Source organism: Leptopilina heterotoma, unplaced genomic scaffold, assembly GCF_015476425.1.
Source record: "Leptopilina heterotoma isolate Lh14 unplaced genomic scaffold, ASM1547642v1 Lhet_95, whole genome shotgun sequence".
Classification (NCBI taxonomy): Eukaryota; Metazoa; Arthropoda; class Insecta; order Hymenoptera; family Figitidae; genus Leptopilina; species Leptopilina heterotoma.
Genome location: NW_025111202.1, coordinates 1,292,608 through 1,317,072, shown reverse-complemented (window position 1 = coordinate 1,317,072; position 24,465 = coordinate 1,292,608). Strand labels below are relative to the sequence as shown.

General features: G+C 28.8%; 1 protein-coding gene across 4 annotated transcripts in view; it reads right to left on the bottom strand.

The window, feature by feature from the left end:
- The window catches only part of LOC122512123 (agrin-like), a 196,109-nt gene that overhangs the window by 151,060 nt on the left and 20,584 nt on the right, over nt 1-24,465 (bottom strand). For 2 of the 4 annotated variants that reach the window (XM_043627782.1, XM_043627783.1), the window contains exon 1: nt 317-2,040. The exons of the other annotated variants lie outside the window; for them this stretch is intronic. In XM_043627782.1, the coding sequence (XP_043483717.1) occupies nt 317-752 (436 nt within the window). In that variant the 5' untranslated portion in view covers nt 753-2,040. Of the gene's footprint in view, nt 1-316; nt 2,041-24,465 lie in introns of those variants that run through there. 4 annotated transcript variants of the gene reach the window in all.

The window sequence follows — 24,465 nt, the reverse complement described above, 5'->3', positions numbered from 1 at the left end:
AAGGATATAAAAGTACCATAAATTCAAAAATTTGGTACATACAACATTTCCTGTTGGTATCATTTTACCAAGAATATACATACATGGAAAAGCTCGCAATCAGTATGACGACAAGCGACGCTTATGCAGTCATAAGAACGCAAAAGACTCGAAAATAAAAAAACGCCTACTTTTAAATTTTACCATGACGTTATTAATTAAAGGAGCTGCAGAAAAAGTAAATGCCAATTCAAGAGATTCTTGCTCAAGATTTTTAAAATAAGTCTCGTTAGCATTTCTCTTAATTTAATCCAAATGTATGAAAAAAATACGTTACCTCGAACAGCTGCGTTGAGTCTATCCAAGTTGGTAAGCGTCAATGGTACTGGACCAAAGTGCATCACAATTTTTCCTGTGTACAGCAGATTATCCGTACCAAAGTATCTTATTCCCATAAAAATTCCGGTGTAACTAGGACGAATATATTTTCCACACGTGTCGTTCACCACGAGATCCACTGAACCATTCAAAAAACCCTTAATTGCCCTTTTCACTTTAACCTGCATCTGATTTCTCTTGAATTCCTTGATTTTCCCTGTGAAAATATAATCAGCTTCTTCCACTTTCCCGAGAAATGCAGTCTCATTTTTAATGGCACTAGTCAAATTTGTGCGGCATTCTAAAAGTTCTTTCGTCGAAGGACTTGCCACAATTAACATCACTAGAAAAACAAGTCCCAGGACAAACGTCCCGAGAACACTTACACTTTTCATTTTGTGCTATCTATAAATTTCACTCCCCATGGAAAACAATTTTCTTACACTTTACTTTAACTCGATAATTTTCTCACTACTGGTGAATTTCACTGGGACTTGTTAGAGCTTCTGTAAGTTGTTTGAAACTTATTCTCTGCTGGGACTCTGAGACACTCTTTTATTCTGCTGTTACTTCTTCTATTCTTCTTCTTGTTCTTCTTGTTCTTCTTCCCTGGAACACTCAAGTGAGCAGCGCCACTTGAACGACGATTAGACTGCGAGGACAGCTTTACCACATAACTTGTGTTTAATTCATGCAAGATCGATGCGAGTCCACTCGAATCAGAAAGGAACGATCAAGGAATATAGTGTGGCTTCTAGATGAATATAGGCCTGATTTTTCAAGTCGTGTGATCTTGAGCAACAGGTTGGCGCCGCACGTCAACCCACACGATCTACTTGCCGATTGGAAATCGCCCTGTTTCCTGCTGTTACACCTCGCAATCAACAAGTGTACAGTCTCTTATTTTATTATTGAAAACAAAACTTGTCTCTTGGCTAAAATCCTTGGAACACACAACATGAGTCACGAAATGTTTCATTGTCTTTTTCAAATTATAAATAATTTCTTTTCACTTGTAGTTGTAATATTCAAATGGAATTCATTGCAATGGCTGTAAATCTATAGAAACTTGACACTTTAAAATTAACTTTCCCCCGGTAGTTTCTCAATTTAACTTAATGTTCATTCATGTTATTTGAAAATTTTCAGAAAGAACAAATTAAAAGTACTGAAAAAAGGAAGTGCTGTATTGCAAAAGTGTCATACAACAAACACGACATAGATTCCACATTGAAGAACACCTTTCAATTTTCTATCATGCAATCGTTCATAAGTCTAACTTGTAAATAAAAATGCTCCGTTTAAATAATTCTCTGCTTTAATAGAATTCTTGGACAATTCAAATGATTCAATTGCGATTGAAATGATGATAAAAATTTGTGAATTTTTATAACTTGACCAATTCTTCCATTGTAAATTGAATCTCGTCACTAATTTTGAGCCATTAATATAAATAAGGGCAGTAATTGAAATAACAACCTGTTGCTTTGCGTATCGCGCGCTAACCGAAACGCACAGTTCAAGGGATACTATACTGAACTCTCTGACTATGTCGGGCGTGTATAGGAAAAGCAATCCTGCAGGAGTGAGGGAGCAATGGTTGGTGGTGGTTGGTCGCGTGGAGGCACGCGCTGGACTGAGGAGGGCAAAGAGTGGAACGTGTAGGCGTCAGTTGCCTTAGACCGGAGGCTGAACGATTGCAAGAGTAAGAGTAAGTAAGAGAAGATGTAAAAAAATGTGTTGGGAAGAACGAGAGAAAGACAAAAAACTATCAAAAAGACGACGAAGAAAATACCTGAACTAGGATGTAGAAGAGGGGGGAGGAAGGGGAACTCCCACCATTTTACAACGTGTGTGGGTGAAGCTGGCACACTTATTCTCACACACGAATGACGGTATGCATAAGCATTAAGCCGTGTGTGTACGTATAAATCTCAACTCTTGGGTTTCCATTCTGTATACGGATACGTGTAAGAGGAGTAAAGAAGAAGATTAACGGTAATTGAAAATAATGTCAGCGTATATACGCAAAACGTCATTGTTTTTTGTTTTTTCACGTTCGATCATCACTGTGTACCTAGATGAAAAACCCAAGTCAGAAGTGTAGTACAAAATCTGATTTTACAATATCTTTTTTTATGTGACTTTCATGTCAGTCACATTAAAATAGCTTAAAAATGATTACAGAATGTCAAATTTGTTTTACTAAATCCTTCTTTGGGTTATATACGTAGCCATATGAGAATTAAAATAATCTTTGGTTGGAATTTACAGTACGTGTTTTCTGCAAACTTCTAAAAGTGTCAAATCAGAAACATTAAAGTGCCACAACGAATGGGCTGGACCATGTCAAATGACAAGTTGAAAGGTGTAGAAGAAAAAAGGGTGATCTAATCGTTATCTTCCTATAACGAGCGACGATCAGATAATTCATGGCGATCGATAATGGCGGCAGCTTATAAGACGAGCTTTGGAGTATCCAACACCCACGAAACAGTGGGATTTATTTTAACGAGCCGTCCAGGGGAAAAGTTAATGGGTCGTGAGTACCGATTTGCCGTGTTCACCAAGACTTATTGTCAATGTCACCGTGAAAATGGGATATATCAAATGGCAACTATAAAATTCCTTCGGTGGGAACACAACCAACATTGAATTTAAAGAAATGTTTTTGTACATTTATCTCCAAATGATTATAATTTTAATCAATAAAATTGCCATCCACTTAATAATTTACTTTTTTATATTCTAATAAAGAAAATTTCTCACATAGGATGAGTAATTTTTTTCTCGAGTTCATAAAAGATTAATAAAATTGCTAGCCACGCGCTACTATGTTAAAGATCAAATTAACTAATTGCATCATAAATTGTGATTTCTTGATTATTTTATAGAGCAAGATCTGGATCCATATCGGACACGCGATCGGGGCTTACATTAAAGTTACTCTGTTATAATCCTGGATAACTGAAACGAATCATTTTAAAACCCACGCAAAGTGACAGTTTCTATACGTTTGAATTTTCAAAGCATTCCTTCGTTTATTGCACGAGTATATACATATACAAGTATATATTTAAAACTTTCAACATATTCAAAATCCTTGTAAATAAAAATTAGGAAAAATAGTAGACTCTACTTAGTCTGACATTTTTACATCTGTGTCAATTTTCATAGTTGCTTGAGCATGTTTGTGTTTCGCATACTCAATTTTGTGACTATTTCGACACTTGAACACAAACTTCCACATGAACAACATCAAACCACAACAGCAGGGTACTGCCTGAGCTTCCGACCCCCGTAATGGGACGCTCGTAAATCGTGAATTTCGGTTTACCTTAGGGTTTTACTTGACCATCACTCAAACGCACTTTTAAAAAATTTTGTATGATTTAATGATAATGCAGTCTTTACTTTTTGCAGTTTAAAATTGTATAAAGGTCGTTCTAAAAAATAAATGACATGATCGAAAAAGATTTACGCACCCTCGAGAGAAAATAGGCAAAACATGTTTGTTTTATTGATTGCCTTCGAATTCTTTGAAAAGTATATAAAATCTGAATACCTTTTCTATCATTCAAATATAATACAAAAAAGTGTAATCATCGTCTTCAATTTTAACAAGAATTATAATGAAAACAAAAATCATAAATACATCCAGAGAGACTATTTAAATCACATTCAGTTCAAGTATAGAAATCTCGACAGAAATAAAATTATAAGATGAATTTTCAAATTGTCTTCTTGAATTGATTTTCATTACATTACTTTATTTTGTAATCAGCTCAAAAGATGACGAAAAACAAGCTGGAGATGGACGAGGGTAAAAAGAATAAAAAACAAAAAGTTGAAATACGATGAGAGAGTGCCTTGAGCTCACGCATAGAATTTGCATGCCGTGAGTTAAACTTTAAATGGGACTTGAATCATTGCAATGAGTTAAGTTTTAACAACTAACTAGAAAATTAGAAATAAAGCTAAGAACAGGCTTAATTAAAGTTTTTGCGACGAATTTATTTTAAACGTGTATATCTTCTGTTTCTATCATATAAATATTACACAAGAATTAATAATAAACTATTATCCTGTTTCTTGTAGAACAGGTTTCGATTAGAATTTGTATTATTTAGATGCTTTTAAAATTGTTGATAAACATTTGGTTTGCAGAGTTGTAAAAAATGTAATTTTCTTGTTCAACTTTTATACCCTTTATTCTTGTTATTGGCAAAATTCTTGACTTTATGATCTAGATCGAAAACCCATAAAATTTGAAGAATATAGTCATAAAATCCAGTAACAATGTTTGCAGATAACTATAATAAACATCTCGTGAAACACAAAAACCATTACAACCATGTCAATAATTGATGTCCCCTAAAGTCAATTTATTACTATATTAGTTGCAATCCAGTATAAATTTTGTTTAGAGGCAATTTACACTCTATCCAGACTACTGGGTTTAAGACATCGCATCATGTAAAACTTGTAAACAGTATTATAGATTTAAAAATCGATTTATGGTAATGAAAATCGCGCAATTAAAAATATGGAAAGAAAACAATGATAAGATGTGTTTTAGGAGGGATACTGGGATAGAAAACTTCCGCGTGGGCAATTCAAGATGGAGGAGAATTAGCAGAGGCGTTCGTATTCCAAGTCAACGGATTTATTTGCAACAGCAGAAACGACCACGGTAAACCGACACAACCATTCCCTTAATGAACTGAAGCCGAATAGAACCACAAGGAGGCGTTTTCACGGGCAATTAATAGCCCTGCACTGCTAGAAATCGGACTTTAACTTTACACCAGAAAGAGTAAAAATAACTTTTAATCTTTAAAAGAGTGTGAAGTCAACTGAATTCAACTAAAGTTTTTAATTAACATAATGAGGTGCAAGCATTCACACTTTTGGATATTTTATCGATTCTATAGCGAGAAGAGCAGAGCACTGTACAGCTTTTGTATCTCTTCCCCTCGAATCGATTGTGAGAGTTAAAGACTCGGGTACAGAACAAATCCGGTTTTTTATACTTTTATAAGCTTTCCAAATCATTTGAACAAAAAATTTAATATACAAAAAAAACTACGAGATAAATAAGTATTAACAAACATAAAGGAAGATTTAAAAGAAAAGTTATATATAAAATCGACTGAAAGCGTATAGAAGTCGAGACATAAAAGAATTTTGCGATTCAATTGCACCCACATATGTACACTTTATGATTTGTAGCATTTTCGTCTGTCTATATGATCCCCAAATTGCGTCCACAAGCGAATTAAAGATTAGTAAATAATCTCTCTCAAAGTCCTCGAAAGGGGGAATGGTCGAGCACTCTCAACTCGCACAATCGAACGCATTTATAAAAAACTTGCAACTTAATTCACATATCTTAAATATGCTTCAATGCTTAACGATTTTTCAATTGAGCAATTCGAATTACGCAATTTGAATCTATTTTTCGTTTTTCCATTTAGAGCTATCTGATTATAAGGCTTTAAGCCTTAAACCTATACTGAATAGCATAGCCCTAAATGGAAAAATGAATTTGTTGAAAAAAAAGAGGAGTTGAAGGTGTCAAAAAAATAGAAGAGAAAATCAGGTGTGCGGAGTGGCGCTGACAACAGGCAATTTGTTCTGACAAACGAGCATTTTCGTGAACCCTTGGCGCGAAAACAAAATCAATCGGTGGCCGAATCATCGTAAATTATCGTGAAACGACGACTTGACATTGCCAAACGTCGAAATGTTGTCAGTCGGCCGAAGGAAAGCATAAAAATGTCAGCCTTTGCCGAGTGGCTGCAACAGGAATTTCTTTCTGTATTTGAAAAAAAAAAGAAGAGAGCTCAGTTAAAGCTGATCAACGCGCAAAAGCATGTCCTTCTGGCGTTTCTTCTCGACAAGCGAGAAATGTGACCCGAGTTAAATGCAAATATTTCACGAACAATTTTTGACGAATCTTTCTCGCCAGGCGATGATTTCAGAGGCAAAAATCAAGAGGCGATTCTTACAAAAATTAATTTTCTAATTGTATTAATTGATAAATCATTAATATATTTTAATTAACTGTATTTTTTCTTTAACTTTTACTTTTCAAATATGTACTTGCAATAAGATCGTTCATACCGAATTTTTTATTTTAACTATGTTTATAATAAGTCCATTTAGAAAAACGAAACTTTATAATTACTTTTATCTTTCAATCAATAGTTTAGAAAAAATTTATTATGTCATAAAATACCCATAAAAGTGTCCCAAGCTATTAAAACACTCGAGTTTAAATTTTTTATTCATAAGTAAATTTATAACTTTTTATAGAAAAAGATGTAGGTACCTATACAATAAGGTAATTTTAATTCAGGGTTGCCACGTAACTTGGAATCATGGAATACCTGCAAATTTCAGGGAATTTTATAAACCTTGAAAAAATCTGGAAAAGTCATAATCGAAATTCTGGAAATTTGATGTTTTCTAAAATTATTGTGTTTATTCTAATTTTACTTGAATATTTCAAAATTAATTCAATTTTAAAAGAGTTGCGTTTACGATTTTCAGATCGATTTCAAAACGTTTCAATATTTACAATTTTAGAAAATTCCAATTTTTAATAAAATTAATTAGAAATCCTAAATTTTTCATTTAATTTTTAAACAATTTTAATAATCCAAATTCTTCTGAAATTAGTTAAATTTTGAAATATATATTTAATTAATTATTAAAAACAATGGATTTATAGAAGAATTTTAGTTGAAAACACTAAAAATAATTGAATTTTGGAGAAGTTACAAATGATTGCAGAAATTCGATTATTTTTAAAAGTAAAAAATTCTTCGCAGAAATTCAATTATGTTCAAAAATTGAAAAAAAACCACTTCAAAATTTCATAGGAATTCAATTATTTACAAATTTTTTTTATAAATTTCTTCCCAATAATTCCATTATTTTCATGAATAATAAAAAAAACTTTTAGGAATTCCAAAAATGATTATCAGCAATTTTAACAAATTTTTTGTCAAAATTTAATTATTCTCAGGAACTCAAAGTTTTGCCTGGAAATCGGGGAGTTATTTAATTTGGTAAAATATAAATGTTGTTTTCAAAACCTGGATAAATTTCGTTTTTTAACCTCTGGAAAACCTGGAAAAATCAGGGCCTTTGAAATTAGCAAAAGCGTAGCAACCCTGTAATTATATTAAAAAATATAGATTTAATCCGTATGTCTGAGACATTCATTGAAAAATAGGATCATCTGTCTGCGGTATTTTACGATAATCTCCGAATTATATTCTCAAAATCGGTAGCAACGAGAGCAGAGCAGAGGAGGCAATTTACATTTTTACTGACGAAAGCAATAAGCAGCTTTTGATGATACGATCGAGGCATGCATGTAGATATATACTGTCTGGAGCTTGAATCTCAAAAAGGATCTCTTATTGAAAAACTAAAACCCCACTTTTTGCATACTTAAACTCGTCAAATGAAATGAATCAAAAAATCACTGCAAACAATGTATAAAATAAAGAGTCGACAGTTTCTTTAAAATTGTTTTTAATACTTAATGCACTTGATTAAGTGCTGCATTCGAAAATACAGTATAGAAAATACGTCAGTTTTAGTTCGGAGGGCATGTTAAGCTACGGATTAAGAAGCACCTAAAATTCGTGTATTTCGGGAGTAAACCATGAAGATTCTGTGTGAGAATTACCATGTCACACCTAAGTGACGTGTTCAAAACGTCCCCTGTTTTGGTAGGTAAGCTTTGAAGGCAACGTTATATACGTGCAAACGACATCCCACTTAAGTGCCCCATTTATATCCTGTGGAGCAGAGTACCAGAGTGTGGTAGTAAACTGTTGCGGAATATATCAGCACGCGAAAATGATCCTGCAGCATTGGGCGCTGTACATTTTGCTGGATTTTATTACCCCAAGAACGATCCACATCTCTACATGTATACCGCTCTCTGTGTTGCCCCTGGCAATAGAGATGCTATTTAATTTCAAAAAGCGCCAACTCGTTTCAAACGTGTCCAAGAACAATCTTACTATGCTCACTAGCTTACTACACAAGTACACACCTCACCATTAAACTATATATTCTGAATTCCACGTTTTATTTCAATACACCTATTTGTAATAACAATAATTTATTTTCCACTTTCTGCAATAAACATGTCACAACATTCATCTTTACTTTCCAATAATATTTTTAATTGCTCTTCGTTTATTTCTATCATTTTCATCGTGTCAGATTGTGTCACAGAACTCGAAATTTCATTTCTTTAATTAGAACCCCATGCATAATCCGCCCCTGCCACTGAATTACAATAACCTGCCTGGTGAAATGGTTTTAGCAAGACAAAAATCATGTTACTCGGATAAGAAAAATGATTACTGAACAGCCAGCTGAAAAATGTAAATGACTACCTGTTAAAGAGCGTGAATACCAATTTCCATATTAAACATGTGGCTGTGCACTTTTTTTCAGCTTTCGATGATTTTTATACCAGAAATAATTGCGAGGAATCAGGCAAAGATTAAGGGCATGCTCGAGATGAAGTTTTTATTGAACTGCGTTGATAAGATAAGGCTAATTAACTGGCAAACGGAAAATCCTTAAAGTCACTCAATTGGGATAAATTTCAGTTAGATTCTGGTACGTGGTGCGTGGGCAGGCCACGCGACAGTTCTTTGCTCTCACCTTGACGTCTTTTCCCTGCGTGAATGCCATGAAGCAGTATACGATGGTCCACCAGCGGATTAAATATTCAGAATTCCCCTTTCGAAAGTCGTTCAATATTTGAAAGTTCAAAATTCTTGTGATGGCATTAAAAAAATCATAAAAAGATTTCACTGTAATGTACAATTATAAATTTTATAAATTTTATAATATTAGTACTAGCAAAAATTTGCGCACGATTGACTTGTCACTAACTTTTTTTTAAATAAAATTAGCAATTTTAAAAATAATAGAACGTGTAAATTTTTAATTCAAATTTTTTTATAGTGTGTTTAAGAAATTAAAAAATTACACTGGAAGAAAATATATCTTTGTTACTGACATAGTTTGGGCTAATATACTACTATGATCCTAAACATGCTTATTGTATGGCAGACTTTCCCATATAATTTTTTCACAGTGTGCTTTTTGATATCGTATATTTTTTTAAATAATTTATATATTTATGCATAACTTGAAACGAACATTGAGCGCCGAGTATATTTCAAGAAGGCACACACAAGACAAGTTAAATGTGCGTTATCTTCTGTATCACGAGCAGAGACGCTTTTCAGTCCTGATCTTCAATCATCGCTTCATAATCTACTTAGTGACTACTCACAGCAATGTGTGTAAATCAGACGCTTAATTTCGTCACGGCACCTTATTCGTCGTACGGCATAATATTATAAAAGAAAACAGCAAGAGAAGGAAGAAGAATCTTCCAACATACGTGGGTGGCAAGACGTCCTGAATGACAGGAGAAACTTTCATACTGACCCTAACGCAGAATTTGTTATGCTCTTCTTAAAACAAAACTATTTCGGCAAGATTGAAAACTCAAAAAAAAGAAACAAATTTTAACACGTCTTGGGTTATAATAACTCTTTTTCTCATTTCGTTCCTTTTATTTTTAATTTAATGAATCCGAAAATGGTAGCGTGACACAAGAACATTTCGCTAAGTTATTCACGATTCTTTCCAAATGAAGATCCTGGTATAGGCTAACTTTTGGCCTCCTAGTGATAAGACACATTGGAAACGACCAAAGTGCGAATTCTTGAATCCTGGGCGTGGCAAATTGTCACACGCAAGCTCTCTCTATATATATATATAAGCTATATCGACCAACTAAATTATTACAATTTTTCTCACTCTATTCATAATTTATAGACTCAAGAATTGAGAGATTCGAAAAAACTGGTAAACACTTTGTATTTATTAGAAAATATTTTGCTTGGTTTTAATTATTTTGTCATGGCAAATAATCACTTTAGTAAATAAACTCTTGCAATTACTGATTGCATAAGTAATCTTCTATTGATTAGAACTATAAATTATCAACTAATTACCCTTGGTGAATGAATAATGAGGATGATTATTATCTCATGACAACTTTTATAGGAAGTGGAAAATTCTTAGGACGGTATATAATGTCGAACATTTTAAGACTGCTGCCATTTAAAAAACCACGACATTCAGTAATTCGATAAACGTTTATTTTACATTAAAAACTTTTTTTCAAAAATGAAGCTTCTTTTTGTCTACTTATTTTTAATCGTCTTTACAATTAGTGCTTCTGCTCCAGCTCCAGAGGAATCACGTACGTTAAGGATACTTTATCCATATCCTTCTTTTATTAAATTAAAATTGTCATTAAGATAAAGTTTTTTTTCCAGATTGGGGACGTAAGTAATCAATAAGACAAATAATAACTTTGGTGACTAAAAACGATTGCACTAAAGACATATTTACTTTATCTTACTCATCATTATCATTATCAATATCCTCTTATTATTAAACAATTAATCTCTAAAATTGTATCAGTGAATTTTGACTAACGTTCAGTGACTATTCTCACGATTTGAATCAGTGAATCTGTGATCCATTAAAAATCAGTTAAAATTGACCGGAATATCAGTCATTTTTCACTGATTGAGCAAATAAAATATACAAGAAATTGTGGGGTTTTATTTTAACACTAAAATATAAATAATCTCCAACGCTTTAATATATCAAAAGGATTATAATAATCCATCGAAGGATTATTTTTTCAAATAGTTTTAAAAAAAGATTTGATTTTGGTTTAGACACGTTTTATGGAGAAAATTAATCCAAGATTTAGAGAGTAAATAAAATTAGTTTTGTTTCTCACTTTCGTTTCTAGTGAATCTGATAAATTCGAAGCTTTTCATTTTACACAACTTATTTCATCTATTTTTTATTATTTACAAATCTAATTAAAAATTTAATTTTTAGCTTTGTACATTGAAGGCACACCATGTCCAGCAAAGAATTTTTATAGTGAATGCAATAGTTGCTTTTGTTTAGAGGATGGAAAATCTGCTGGATGTACTTTAATGGCATGCATCGATAAAAAAGATTTGGAAAAATGAAAAATTTCCCATTAAAATTATAAAAATTCTACTTGAGCAAGTAGAATGGTAGTTGACAAAAGAAAATAGTATATTGAAAAATGTATTAACTGCATATATATTCTAAACATGTAAAATAATATAAAAAAGAAAATAAAAAATTGTTTAATAAAGTTGTTAAATTTGCGCACATAAATTATGCGAGTGATTGATTTATTATTTCTTTTTCCTTGTTGCAAAAGTGCCAATATATTTTAAGAAATTTTTCTTTTCACGTTCTGATGCAAAAGAACAACTCGTCTCACTTACAATCTAGCGAGAGAGAGAAAGAATATTGTAGTGGGGAAGCGAGGTGTATGAGACAAAAAAGGTTATACAATGAAAACCGGAAATTCAAGTTGAACGGAACCTCTAATCTCCAACAAAAGATTGCAGATCGACTTACAAAGATGATGTCTTCTGGACCTATATGATAACGTTGCACAATTTAATCTTTAATATTTATTTGTATACAAAAATACTAAATCTTGATTCAAATTTTTAAGTTTCTGTCAATCTTGCAGCAAGTTTGTCGCAAGCTTACAGATTAAATATTAATTGGGACTGTTCACAGTAAACATTGGAACCAGAAATAAATATGCTATTTCGTTATTTCAGAAAAATACCCGAATTCGTGAAATGATAATTAAATTCTTCTTTTTCTAATAAATTACGAACTTTATGTACATTAGTTTCAACAAATAAGTTAACAAGTAGGCAAGCAGAAATACGAGGTGTGAACGATTTTTCAGCTGCTTGCTTGCTTGCGCAGGTAGGTAGGCAGGCAGATGGAGGATCTGATTAAAACAGCAATACACCTTAAGAGGAGAATACTAAAAATACAAATACAAAAAATAGAAAAAAAGGTGAGAATTCAAAGAAAAGAAAGCAGAAAGAATAAAAAAATGAAATCTTCGACGACGAAAAAAACACGAAAGAAGTTGAGCAAAATTCGAAAAGGCGAAGAAGAAAAAGAGAAAAAGTAAAACATTAAAAATTGGGCTGAACGAAACGAAAAACGTAAAAAGAATAGTGAACCTCGAATTAAACAAATGAATGAAGAACGACAGACTAACGAACAAGAATAAGGAAGAAAAAGGAAACAGGCTAAATAGAGAGTAGCAAAGAGCAAAAAGGAGAGAAAGAGTTATAAAGACATTAACTCAAATTGACCATCGGATTACAAAACCGTGACAAAATATCGATCGCAATTATTTTAATTCAAACCGAATTTACAAAAGAATTAACAAAATGATGAATTTTTAAAAATTATGTATGAGAAAACGATTTGGGAAAAACGGAAATTTTTCAGTACATGAAGAAACCTGTCAGGACCCCGCTTCAACTTCTCGGACGTCGATTAAATAAGTGAAGCAAGGAGAAAGATAGCAATTTAATCCTGATTACCGTTTACGAAGAATTCACGACGCAAAAGCGTGGCAATTGCAACGAATAGTGAACAGTCTTAAAGGGGCCACACATAGTGGGCAAAAAACAAGAATGATTTTTCGAAATATTGTTGACTATTGCAATATAGGTATCTTATAAACAAACAATTGGTAATGTAAAATTAAGATCCATGTCAAAAATCCGATTCGACTGCATGTGAATCGTGGGTGTCGCCCACGCGTTTAGGTGGGGCCCACACTCTTGAGTCAGCTTATATGGCCAACTCTCATGAGCAAAACATCCTTTATCTCCACACAACGTGCTAAAAACTTATTTCAAGTTTAAATTTGCAAACAAAAAAATTTTCAGTTATAATTTACATTTTAAATATATATACAGCTGTATTATTAAGTTCTTAACTGTTTTAGATAAATTTATGATTTTTATATTTAATATTACTTTTATGGTTGCACCTTTAGATTAATTTTTTTTTTTTTTTTTGCATTCTAATAACTTCTTCTTTGCAACCCAAATTATATAATTTTGCACGCAATGTACAATTTGCATACATTTATTTTTTTTAACCAAAAAGTTCTTGTATTCCTTTCATAATAATGATTTGATTAAGGCATTTATTTTATAAAGTATATTTTTTCGATTTTTTTATTATAATTATATTGAAACTCGCTGTCGCACTTGTCTTCGATGGGTTTTTCGTACCTACAGCAAGGCTCGAGCCAATGAAAGTATTTAAAAATACGAACTTTACGGACCAAAAATAAAAAATCACAAATATAACCAGTCCGAGTCAAATAAAAGAACATTTTACTTAACTAGAAATTAAATTTTTCATAATTCAAAAATAATTGAATTTTTGCAATTATTTGTAACTTCTCAAAACTTCTCCAAATTATATCGTTTTTACGAACTTTTCTTGCTTTTTCAATGAAATTATAGACTTTACGGACCTTTTTTATAAAAAAATGACTTTTACGGACTTTAAACAAATTTACGGATTTTTACGGGATTTACGGACATAGTTTGAGACCTGCTACAGGTAAAATTAAAAATTTTTTCTTTACATTCTTTAAAATTACATCTAAATTTTAGAAATTTAATGTGTCATTTTATGTTCGTTAGGATTTGACTTTTTTTAAAAAATGGGAATTGAAATTACTGGATGTAGTACAAATCGTTTTATTAAGAAGGTATTATTTTCCTTCATAGGGTCATACAGGTAAGACCCACTTTAACAGGTTGACGCACGAGGTTTTAAAAAATCGACACTTTTTACTTATTGTTACCATTTCTAGGTAATATTAAAAATGTGTTTTACAAGTGATTGTCTCAGAGGCTGGAAAATATGTGAACATGGAACACATAAAATAAAGGAATTGTAGAAAAAGCCTGCAAAGAACTTATAATTTATTACAACTGTTTATCTTGTAACTGTGCATAAAATAATTGCATTATTACACCTACATAAACGTATATATATAATATATATAAATAAAAAAGTGATAATGCCAAACAAGTACATATACAACCAATATCACTTTATTTTATGTTACAGTATATTTGAGCAGTTGTAATGATTCAAAATTTAAAAGAACTTTAAAGAGATAATGAAAGTTTCCTAACAGAATTAAAATCTGCAAACGTACTTTATACATTTGCGTTTTCGATTTGGAAATGACTTGTTAACAAAATTAATCATCCAGCAGAGAAATCAATAAATTTGTCGTGAAGCGGCATAAATTGAAACCCGGTCCACTCGCAGTAGATCGACGACCACCGTGTTAGCAATCTAAAGATTCTCCTCAAGGGTGGTCTTCATCTATACTGTCTGCTTTAAAATTTTTCTCCTGACAATAAGTATAAATGAATTCTATAATGTAGATCGGCAGAATTTTTTATAGGCATCACTTTCGGGTGCAAGCCTCCAGATTTCTCGAAAGCTATAAAGTGGAAGTCCTCCCACAATATATACTCGCACGCTGTGATCATTAGAATTATTACAGGAATGATAGAAAATTTTTAAAGGAAATGATAAAAAAAAGACTCACTAAAACATTTATATATTAAGTTTATATCACAGACGTAAAACCGCCAATAATTCTTGAATTTTGACGATTCTTGAAATTTTCAGGCTGTAATAAATTTACAAACCAGTTTTACCATCGTTATTCCTAAAAACAACTCCAAGATACATTCTTGGAAAAGTAATAAAGACATCACTTAAAAATTGCAAAAGAGTGCGCCTTCTTAAGTATGTAAATACCACTTTTGTTGAATCATTTTTCAACAATACTACTAATCACTTAAAAAGAAACCTCTTAATTTTAAATAAAATGTCTACAAGTTCGAAATTAATTCTATCAGTAGTCGAGATCACTTAGTTGTAAATAAATTTTCATATCAAATTCTTATTCAAAGGTTTAATCTGCAAAAGATAACTTTCGTTGAAAAGCGAAATGCTTATCATATTAACTGAAAAAGTGCATAATCAGTTTCTTTTCAGTCTCATATGCTGGACTTGCATCAATAAATACATAAATAGAAAATAGGTAGAAAGTAAAAAGTAAAAAAAAAATATTGTAACAAATGCTATTGATATAATATTTTATACTGTTGTTTTAGAAAAAATACTTTTTTTAAATCCAGATTGTATAATAATTCACCTACTTTGTTTTCTCTATAAATAACAATTATGTTCAAAATTATTACTCAGAAAAATGTTCTATTGCTTCTTTTTTAAATAAATATTTAATCATTATTATTTTCTTATAAAAATTAAATTTTTACAAAACATTCAAATTCAAACTTTTTTTTAAAGTAAACAATTTAAAAAAAAATTGTTATAAAACATGAAGAAATCTATTGCTCCGAGTCGAAGACATAATAATTAAAGATGATCGACTGAAAAAATCATTATTTTATATTATAAGAATATTCTTACTGTAACATCATAAAAATTATTATTAATTTTCAACTAAAATTCTTCTTTCAATTATAGTTATTTTTAATAATTTTTGAAAAATTTATATTAGAAAATAAAAACTTGAAATAATTTCCAAAAAGTTCCATTAAATTTAAAAAAAAATTAAACCCACACAATTTTCAGTTAAAAGTATGAAAAATTCGAAAATTCAAAGGTTATAATTTGAAACCTTTTCAAAATTCAATTATTTCTAAAAATCCACGCTATAATACTTTCTTTCTAAATTTGAATTAGTAAAAATGTTTACTAATTGGAATTAGTGACTGACTTTTTGCTCTTAAATTAGTAAATTTTAGGTACTATTAAATTAGTAGAAACGACTATTTATTAGTAAAATCTGCTAATTCCAAAGCAAGAAGTCAGTCACTTATTCAAATTAGAAAATATTTTTACGAATTCATATTTAGAAAGTTTAATATTCAATTATCTAAAATTTTAACTGAAATGCATATTTAAATCAATTTTTATTACAAAATTCTACGAGAATTCAATTATTTGAAAAATTTCATTAAAATTGTATTAAAAATAATTGAATTTCTGTAAAAAATTTGATTTAATTGAGAAAAGTTTTTGAAAATAATTGAAACTTTGCCAAGATTTTTATTAAAATTTTTGAAAATAATTGAATTTTGGAGAAGAATTTTATTATTGATAAAGATAATTGAAATTTTAAAGAAAATTTTTTTAAACTTTTAACCATAATTGAATTTCTGCGAAGAATTTTGTTACCTTTGAAAATAATTAAATTCTTGAGACGAATATTAATAATATATTTCTTTTAAAATCATTTAATTCTTTTGTGAAATTTTATTAAAATAGTAGTTATTAAAATTTTTGAAAATGAATTTTAATAAAACTTTTAAGAATAATTACATTTTTCGAGAAATTTGATTAAAATTGTATTAAAAATAATTGAAATTCTGCGATGAGTTTTATTATTTATGAAAATAATTGAATTTCTAAAAAGAATTTTATTATTTATATGAAAATAATTGAATTCCTGGTAAAAAGTGTTATTCTTCATGAAAATAATTGAATTATTGCGAAGAAATTTATAACAAAATTTGTAAATACATAATAGAATTCCTGTGAAATTTTTATTATTTAATTCATTCATTCAAAATTGTAATTTTCTATAATTTTTTTTTTTTTATTTATTTTTTTCATTTAAATTAAAAGCTTTTGTAGTTCATCTATTTATAAAAATTGTAAACGCAATTCTTTTTAAATTGAATTAGTTTTGAAATATTTAAGTAAAATTAGATTTCAAGAATATAAGCACAATAACTTTAGAAAACAATAATTTTCCAGGATTCCGATCAAAATTCCCTGACTTTTTCAGATTTTTTCAAGGTTTATAAAATTCTCTGAGAAGAGAAATAAATAAAAAAACATGAACAATTAAGTGACTAATTTCATATTCAAAGAAATAAATATTAATAATTGTTTATTAAACTGATGCTTATAATTAAGAGTTTTGAAAAATGAAATCTGAGGATGAGGAATACATGTTAGATGCAGATTTAGAAAGACTAAAGCGAGCGTGGGTTTCATCGTGATTTCGCCTATCGCTGTATAACTATACGACCGTGATATCTCGACTGAAGAACAATTGGACCCGAGGGCCTTGTTATGGCTCCTTATATACCGAAACTTATGCCACCCTGCAATCCATTTATTCTTATTCTGATTTTTCGCATCGCCTTTCGAGCATCATCTGACATTATTCTTTTATTCAATAATCGGCGAATTAGTCTTCGCATTTTTAATGCTTGGCCGGCTCGTATGTTGGTGTGATCTTTTTTTTCCCACTCACAAAAGATTATCATTACATATGCAGTTTTAAAATAATGTTGCATAAATTACTATTTACAATCGACAAGCACACCTTTGCAAAACAAAATGATCATAAATTTATCTCAATTCTATTATCAAAAGAATAAGCGGATTTTTTCTTCATCTTTCTCTTATTGTAAAATTCTTGAATACTTTTCTCATAAATCAATAAATTTTCAAATATTTTTTTGTCCGATTTCTATATATAAAGAATATTTACAATTATTTTTTTGTTTCTTAACATTATTTTTTGTCGAAACTTTAGATCCTTTAGACATCAGGATATATCTGTAAGACATGGTAGGAATGGACTTTTATAGAATCTTGTTGGGAATTAAATTTTTACTCCTTTTTTTAACAGAGTGTTGTAAATGTTGATACAAGTTTAAATGCTGTACGTGAGGGTAAGATATCCCATGAATATTCAAAATGCTGCTCTAGTTAGTCTCAAGGATATCTGCATATCCCTAGAATTCGGAAAAATTTGAATGTTTGAAATTATTATTAATTTTTAATTTCAATTATTTATATTGTAGTCCACCAAACGGAAATAATTGATTATATAAGTGCAAATGATAATATTTTAAAGTGTTTAGTTTAATTTTAAAAAAATGTTTCTTTTTGTTTTTAAATAGAATCGTGTTATTGAATTATTTTTCCCGATAGAGTGAGGTAATAATCAGAGTTAGTTTAACCAGCTTGAAAGATTTTAAAATTTCACTGTTGATAAAGCAGGAAATTAATTTCTTGAAACATTCACTCATCCAACGAGTTAGTCACACACTTCCTTACCTTTTTTAAATAAGAAACATTTCTGCTTTCTTCTTTTATGAAATGTGGGTAAAAATAATTTCTTTATTCCTACAAAAAAGAGCTTCTTTATTATCCCAATTACTTCCTTAAAATTTTTTCAATCAAATCAAGGCCTAGATACAGATAAATGAAAATTTTTTTATTTCAATTTTATTAATATAAGTAAAGCTTCATACATTTAAACCTCTAAAGAAATTTTCCAGATAGCACAATTTATTGCATAAAAGTATTTTAAAATTTTTGAAAAATAAGAAAAAATGAAGTTGTTCTACAGAATAAACCACTGATTCAAATCAGTTAAAATTTCAACTGATGTTGATTTATAGAGAGTAATTTAACACTTCACCGAAAGAAATTATTCTCGTCTTGTAAAAAAAATTCTTCTTATCCTGTTAAATTTTATACTTGAATTAAGAATATTACTCTATCAGCGAGTATTTCTTGTCCTTTTAAGAGGAATACTCTAAAAGTAGATATAATAATCCTTTTAAAATTAAAAGGAATTTTTTTTTTTGAAATAATTAATGAAACTTTTTCCAATGTTTCTTAATGTTTTTGGTTTTGTAAAAATCTTGAAGAAAAAAGAGATGCATAAAATTAAGAATCCGCTTAAAGCAAGAATATTTTTTTTCGGTGTTGAATAACTGTCATTATGTTCATCAACGATCTGGGTCAAATCGGATAATTAAATGCACTAATTATAATTAGAAAGAAAAAAATACTTTTGTACGTAATGTAAATTTTTAAAAATTTTAAGTGACATGTGATAGTTCATCAAATTATGCTAGGCACACGCTCATTTACTAGTTACAATTTCGCAACTCATATTCGCGCCTCTGTTATGGAGATTTTTTTCTGCAATTTTGATAAATATATGTATTTCTAATTATTGCAAATCAAAAACCTGTTTTAGTACTGTCAGTGAATACTATAGTAGGTAAATATAGATTATAAAAACTCTACTTAATTAATAAAACTTTTCCCAATGCTTTATGTTTCTTAACGTAAAATCATCTTTTTTTTTCTTCAAGATTTTTACAAAAACCTTTTGCTTTTCTTGAAGAAAAAAAAGATGATTTACTCGAGGATTTACTTATTGAGAATAAAAGAATGGAAACATTAAAAATTGATTTTTATCACAAGATATACATTATTCTAATTATTTGAAGAACCTAACTAAAGTATATAATTAAGACAAAATACCGACTGTACGGGATTTAAGTAACTTTTTATTCAAAAGAAGAAAATGCGTACAAACGCCACGTGTGGAACGTAGATTTGTGCGTGATTAAAATTTCATTTTGTTGATTGCAAAATAGCGGATATTAAAGAAGACTTGGGTAATTTTCAAGTAAGGTCTCAAGTGACACTCATTATTCAATAAATTTGGAAATATTAAGACGCATAATATTTTTATAATTTCAAAATTCTGTAGCAAAATGTAAATAAAAATTTTATTTGACAATATACATTAGGCTTCTATCTTTTTTTGAAAACATCTATTTATTTTAATTATTGGCTTTTATAGAAAAATTAATTTTTTGTGTAAAGTTGTGTTTACACACTTGTTGCATACACACTTGTGTGTTTTTCTATTTAAATAAAAGAGTAATTTTATTTTGGTCACAAAAATTATTATTTTAACACCAAAGTGGATTAAATTAATCTGTAACGCTTTAAACAATCCGGGATTAAAATAATCCATCGAAGGATTTTTTTCAAAATTTTTTAAAAATGATCTGGTTTTTATTTAGAAATTTCTTCATGAAAAAAATTAATCCTAAAATTGATCCATTTCATCTTGTTTAGTGTTGATTTAAGCTACAACGCTTTTTAATACCTCTTAGTTTACTGTTTAAACTTATTCACAACGATCCGATTTGAAAATCACCAGTTGTTTTGATACTAAAAACCAGTTTAAAACAAACGGTTAATTTAGAAAATTGACCAAAGTCCTCAAATTTAATTTTAAAGGTACGGTATTATTAAGCTTAACAATTCGCTTCATTGGCAAAAGATTCGACTTTTTAATTATCTTTATAAGAATGTTGTTAAATATTAAGGATGATAATTATGATGAGTGATTCGAAGAAAATTGAATATCCTATCTCAAAGCAGAATATTTAAATTTGAATGCTAAGGCTCGCTGAGGAATACTTAATGCTTTTTTTTCAACGCCAATCAATTGCCACAATAAGGATTCAGCACTGGAATATTATTCGAAATTTCCTGTCTTTTGATTCTATAATTTAAGAAATGATAGGCATCTATGCGAAGATTTAAAAATGTTGAACCGCCTTTTACAAAATTTTCATTCTTATCTTGTGAGAGAATCCCAGGTCTAATTACTGCAGCACTCGACGATAGGATTTTGTTCTAGTACAATTAGATAACAATCAAATTGGTAAATCAAAAAAAAAAAAAAAAAAAAGATTTACGTTTTGTTAAAATTAACTTTTGATATTATATGATATAAATCTAAATGTTCTCATACATTAAGTATTTACGTTTTTTTAAAAAAAATTTTTAATTTATATTAATACTTGAAAATAAATTGCTATGCTTATAAAATATATAGCAATAGTCTTTCAAAAGATTTAAATTAACACTTAATACCATGAGAACATCCTTGTTTATATCTGACGATGTAACTCATTAGTAAATTATTATTATTTGTAAAATGCCTTAGGATATATACTGCTTCTTTTATTCTGTATACGTTGCTCTTATTCTTTCTTAATTTTTTCCAGCCTCTATTCTGTCGCTATTATTATGTTTTTTATTTAAAAGCATTAATCAAAAAACAGGGAAATAAAAAAAACGTATGAAAATAGAATATTTAAATTAATGATTTAGTTTGATGCAAATTCTAGGTACTCAAGTAGAAATTAGAGATATAGTTATTAATGACTAGATTTTTTTCTTTTAGTCATATTTCTTTTTAATGAGTATCCCTATAAGTGTATTCTTGCATCATATTCTTCAATGAGCTACTGGCATTTAGTTTTATAAGAAATGTAAATAAAAAAGTGGGATGTACTTTCGGGCAATTTCCTCATAATTTTATTATTATTTTTTAAGGACAAACTTGTCAAATAAAAGGAAATCGTAAATTTAAAAATAGTTTAAAATAATGATAAAAATATTATTATAGTGCTTATATTAATTTTAATATTTGTCCAACCACTAGAAATAATACCTAAATATTATAAAAGTTTAAAAGAAAACAAGTCGCAGGCTCATCGTCTAGAAAAATGTAAACTTCACAGAAAAGATTCTTAAACATCTGAGTGACCTTGACATTATTAAATTAATTTTGTGCATTAATTAATTTTAAGGTTAACGTAATTTGGAAACTTAAATTCAAAATTCAATCAATAAAAAAAATTTTTTTTTTAAATTTGTTTTTATATTAAAGTTATTATTTGTATAAATTATATTTTATACACAGAAAAAAGTGAGTGTCATTTTAACACTGAATTCGGTGTTAAAAGTGTCTGCATCAAACTTTAGCTCGGAAGTGTTATTTTAACACCGAAAATAAGGTAAATTTTCTATTATAGAAAATTTATCCTCACTAAAATTACCCTACCAAAATTTACCCGCATCAAAAACAACACTCGCTTTTCTCTGTGTAGAAATAATAAATTTAATGTGAATAATATAACTATGGTATAAAACACTATAAATAGTATACTATTTAAAAGTTGTAGAATAATTCTATAGTTAACTTAGCGCAGAAGATTTATTTATATGAATATTTGTGAAATATAAACGATTAAATTTATTACAGGCAAAATTTTTCTCATAACACGTTTCCGGAATCAAACTCTTCTCTTACGTAATTTTTTTTTTCAATAAAATTATGAGTGAAAATTCCCACCTAGAGTTTTGATCAGTATAAACGGTTCCTTTACACAGATTTCTATTTCTGCACTGACGGCAAATTGTAGAAAGTCGATTTCTTTATTTAGCAATTTTAATTTATCGAAATTTTGATAAGGCAAATTCCAAATTTTATTCTGAATAAAATAGAAATCTAATGAAAATTTTGAATTTTTCAACAAAGAGTCTATTACGCTACATTCATTTTTAAATGTTTGTTTAGCGACATGTAATCATATCGAATTCAACAAAATAATGTCATACAATGCAAGAACGTGCTTTTTGCATACGTAGTTTTTCCTATGTTTATTCAAATTTTTCAAACACAGTGGAATTTGATTGAAAAGGGACGAAAAGTTCCTGAATTGTACGATATAATTTGGAGAATTTTAGAGAAATATTACAAATGATTTCAGAAATTCAATTATTTTCAAAAGTAATTAAATTCTTCGTAGAAAGTAAATTATGTTCAAAAAGTTTTTAAAATTCCCGTCAAAGTTTCAATTATCTTTAGAAATAAGTTAATTCTTCTTCAAAATTCAATTATTTTCAAACATTTTGATAGAATTCTTGACAAAATTTCAATTATTTTAAAAAATTTTCCCCAATTAAATGATTTTGAATATCTATTGCTTTAATACAATTTTTCAAAAAAATGCAATTATTTAAAAAAATTTAATAATATTCTATGCAAACCTTTAATTATTTTCATAAAATAATTACAAAATTACACAGGAATTTAATTATTTACAAATTTTTTATAAATTTCTTCGCAATCATTCAATTATTTTCATAAATATAATAAAATTTCTACAGGAATTCAATTATTTTCGTAAATAATAAAATTCTTTTTTAAAATTCAATTATTTTCATTAATAATAAAACTCATTGCAAAATTTCAATTATTTTTAATACAATTTAATCGAATTCCTCGAAAAATGTATTTAAATTTAATTTAATTCGTTATAAAATATTTCAAAAGTATTTAATTATTTAAAAAATGTTTTTAAATCCTTCGAAACAATTCAATTATATTTATAAATAGTAAAATTCTTTGCAAAAATTCAATTATATTCAAAATAATTTCACGAAAAAATTTAATTTTATTCTTAATTCGTTGTAAAATCTTTCAAAAATATTCAATTATTTTCTAAACTTTTAATAGGTCTTCGAAACAATTTAATTATATTTATAAATAGGGGAGAGTGGGGCAAACCGGACTGGTCTCAATATTTCCGAAATGGCGAAATAGTCAAAAGTGTTGTTTACAAATTTAAAACAACCATATTTAGTATACCTTTTTTTCAATCTGACAGTTTTAGCTTGCGTTTGTGCGACGAAGGGAGCAAAAGTTTTTTTTTTAGTTTTTTTCTACACTTTTACTTTTTCCAATGAGAATTGGACCCTTTAATATTGTTTCTCTGATAATGACAAATATTTTTATTTTTTTGTTAAAAAAAATATTTATTTAATTAAAATTCAATCCCGTATTATTATTTTCATTACTACAACCATTGTTTACATGATTCTTTATGTTTTTTATTATTGTAGATTATGTAAATGCAATATTATAAATAAAAAACCAAACGGTCCGGTTTACCCCAGGGGGTGGGGCAAACCGGACCTTTTGCAAAATTTTTTAAAGTTAACACAGCAACTAAACAATAAAAAATAAAGTATATGTGTCTCTGGGAAAAAGTTGCGCAATTAAGTGATCTTTCAAACAAGCCATCGAAAAATGAAATCGGTTGATTCGCTTGGTCACAAGAGTAAAAAAACCGTTAGTATGGCCGGTTTGCCCCACTCTCCCCTATATTAAATAATAAAATTTTTTTTTCTTCCAATTTTTTTCCTAATTTGATATAAAATTTTTCAAAAGAATTCAATTATTTTCTAAAATTTTAATAAAATTCAATAATTAGATATTTAATTTCAATTATTGTCAAATACGATTTTTTTACAAAAAAAACTTGAAAAAAATTGTTTATAAAATTCAATTATTTAAAAAATTTTTAAAGAAACTCCATTATTTAAAAAAATTCAAAGAAATTC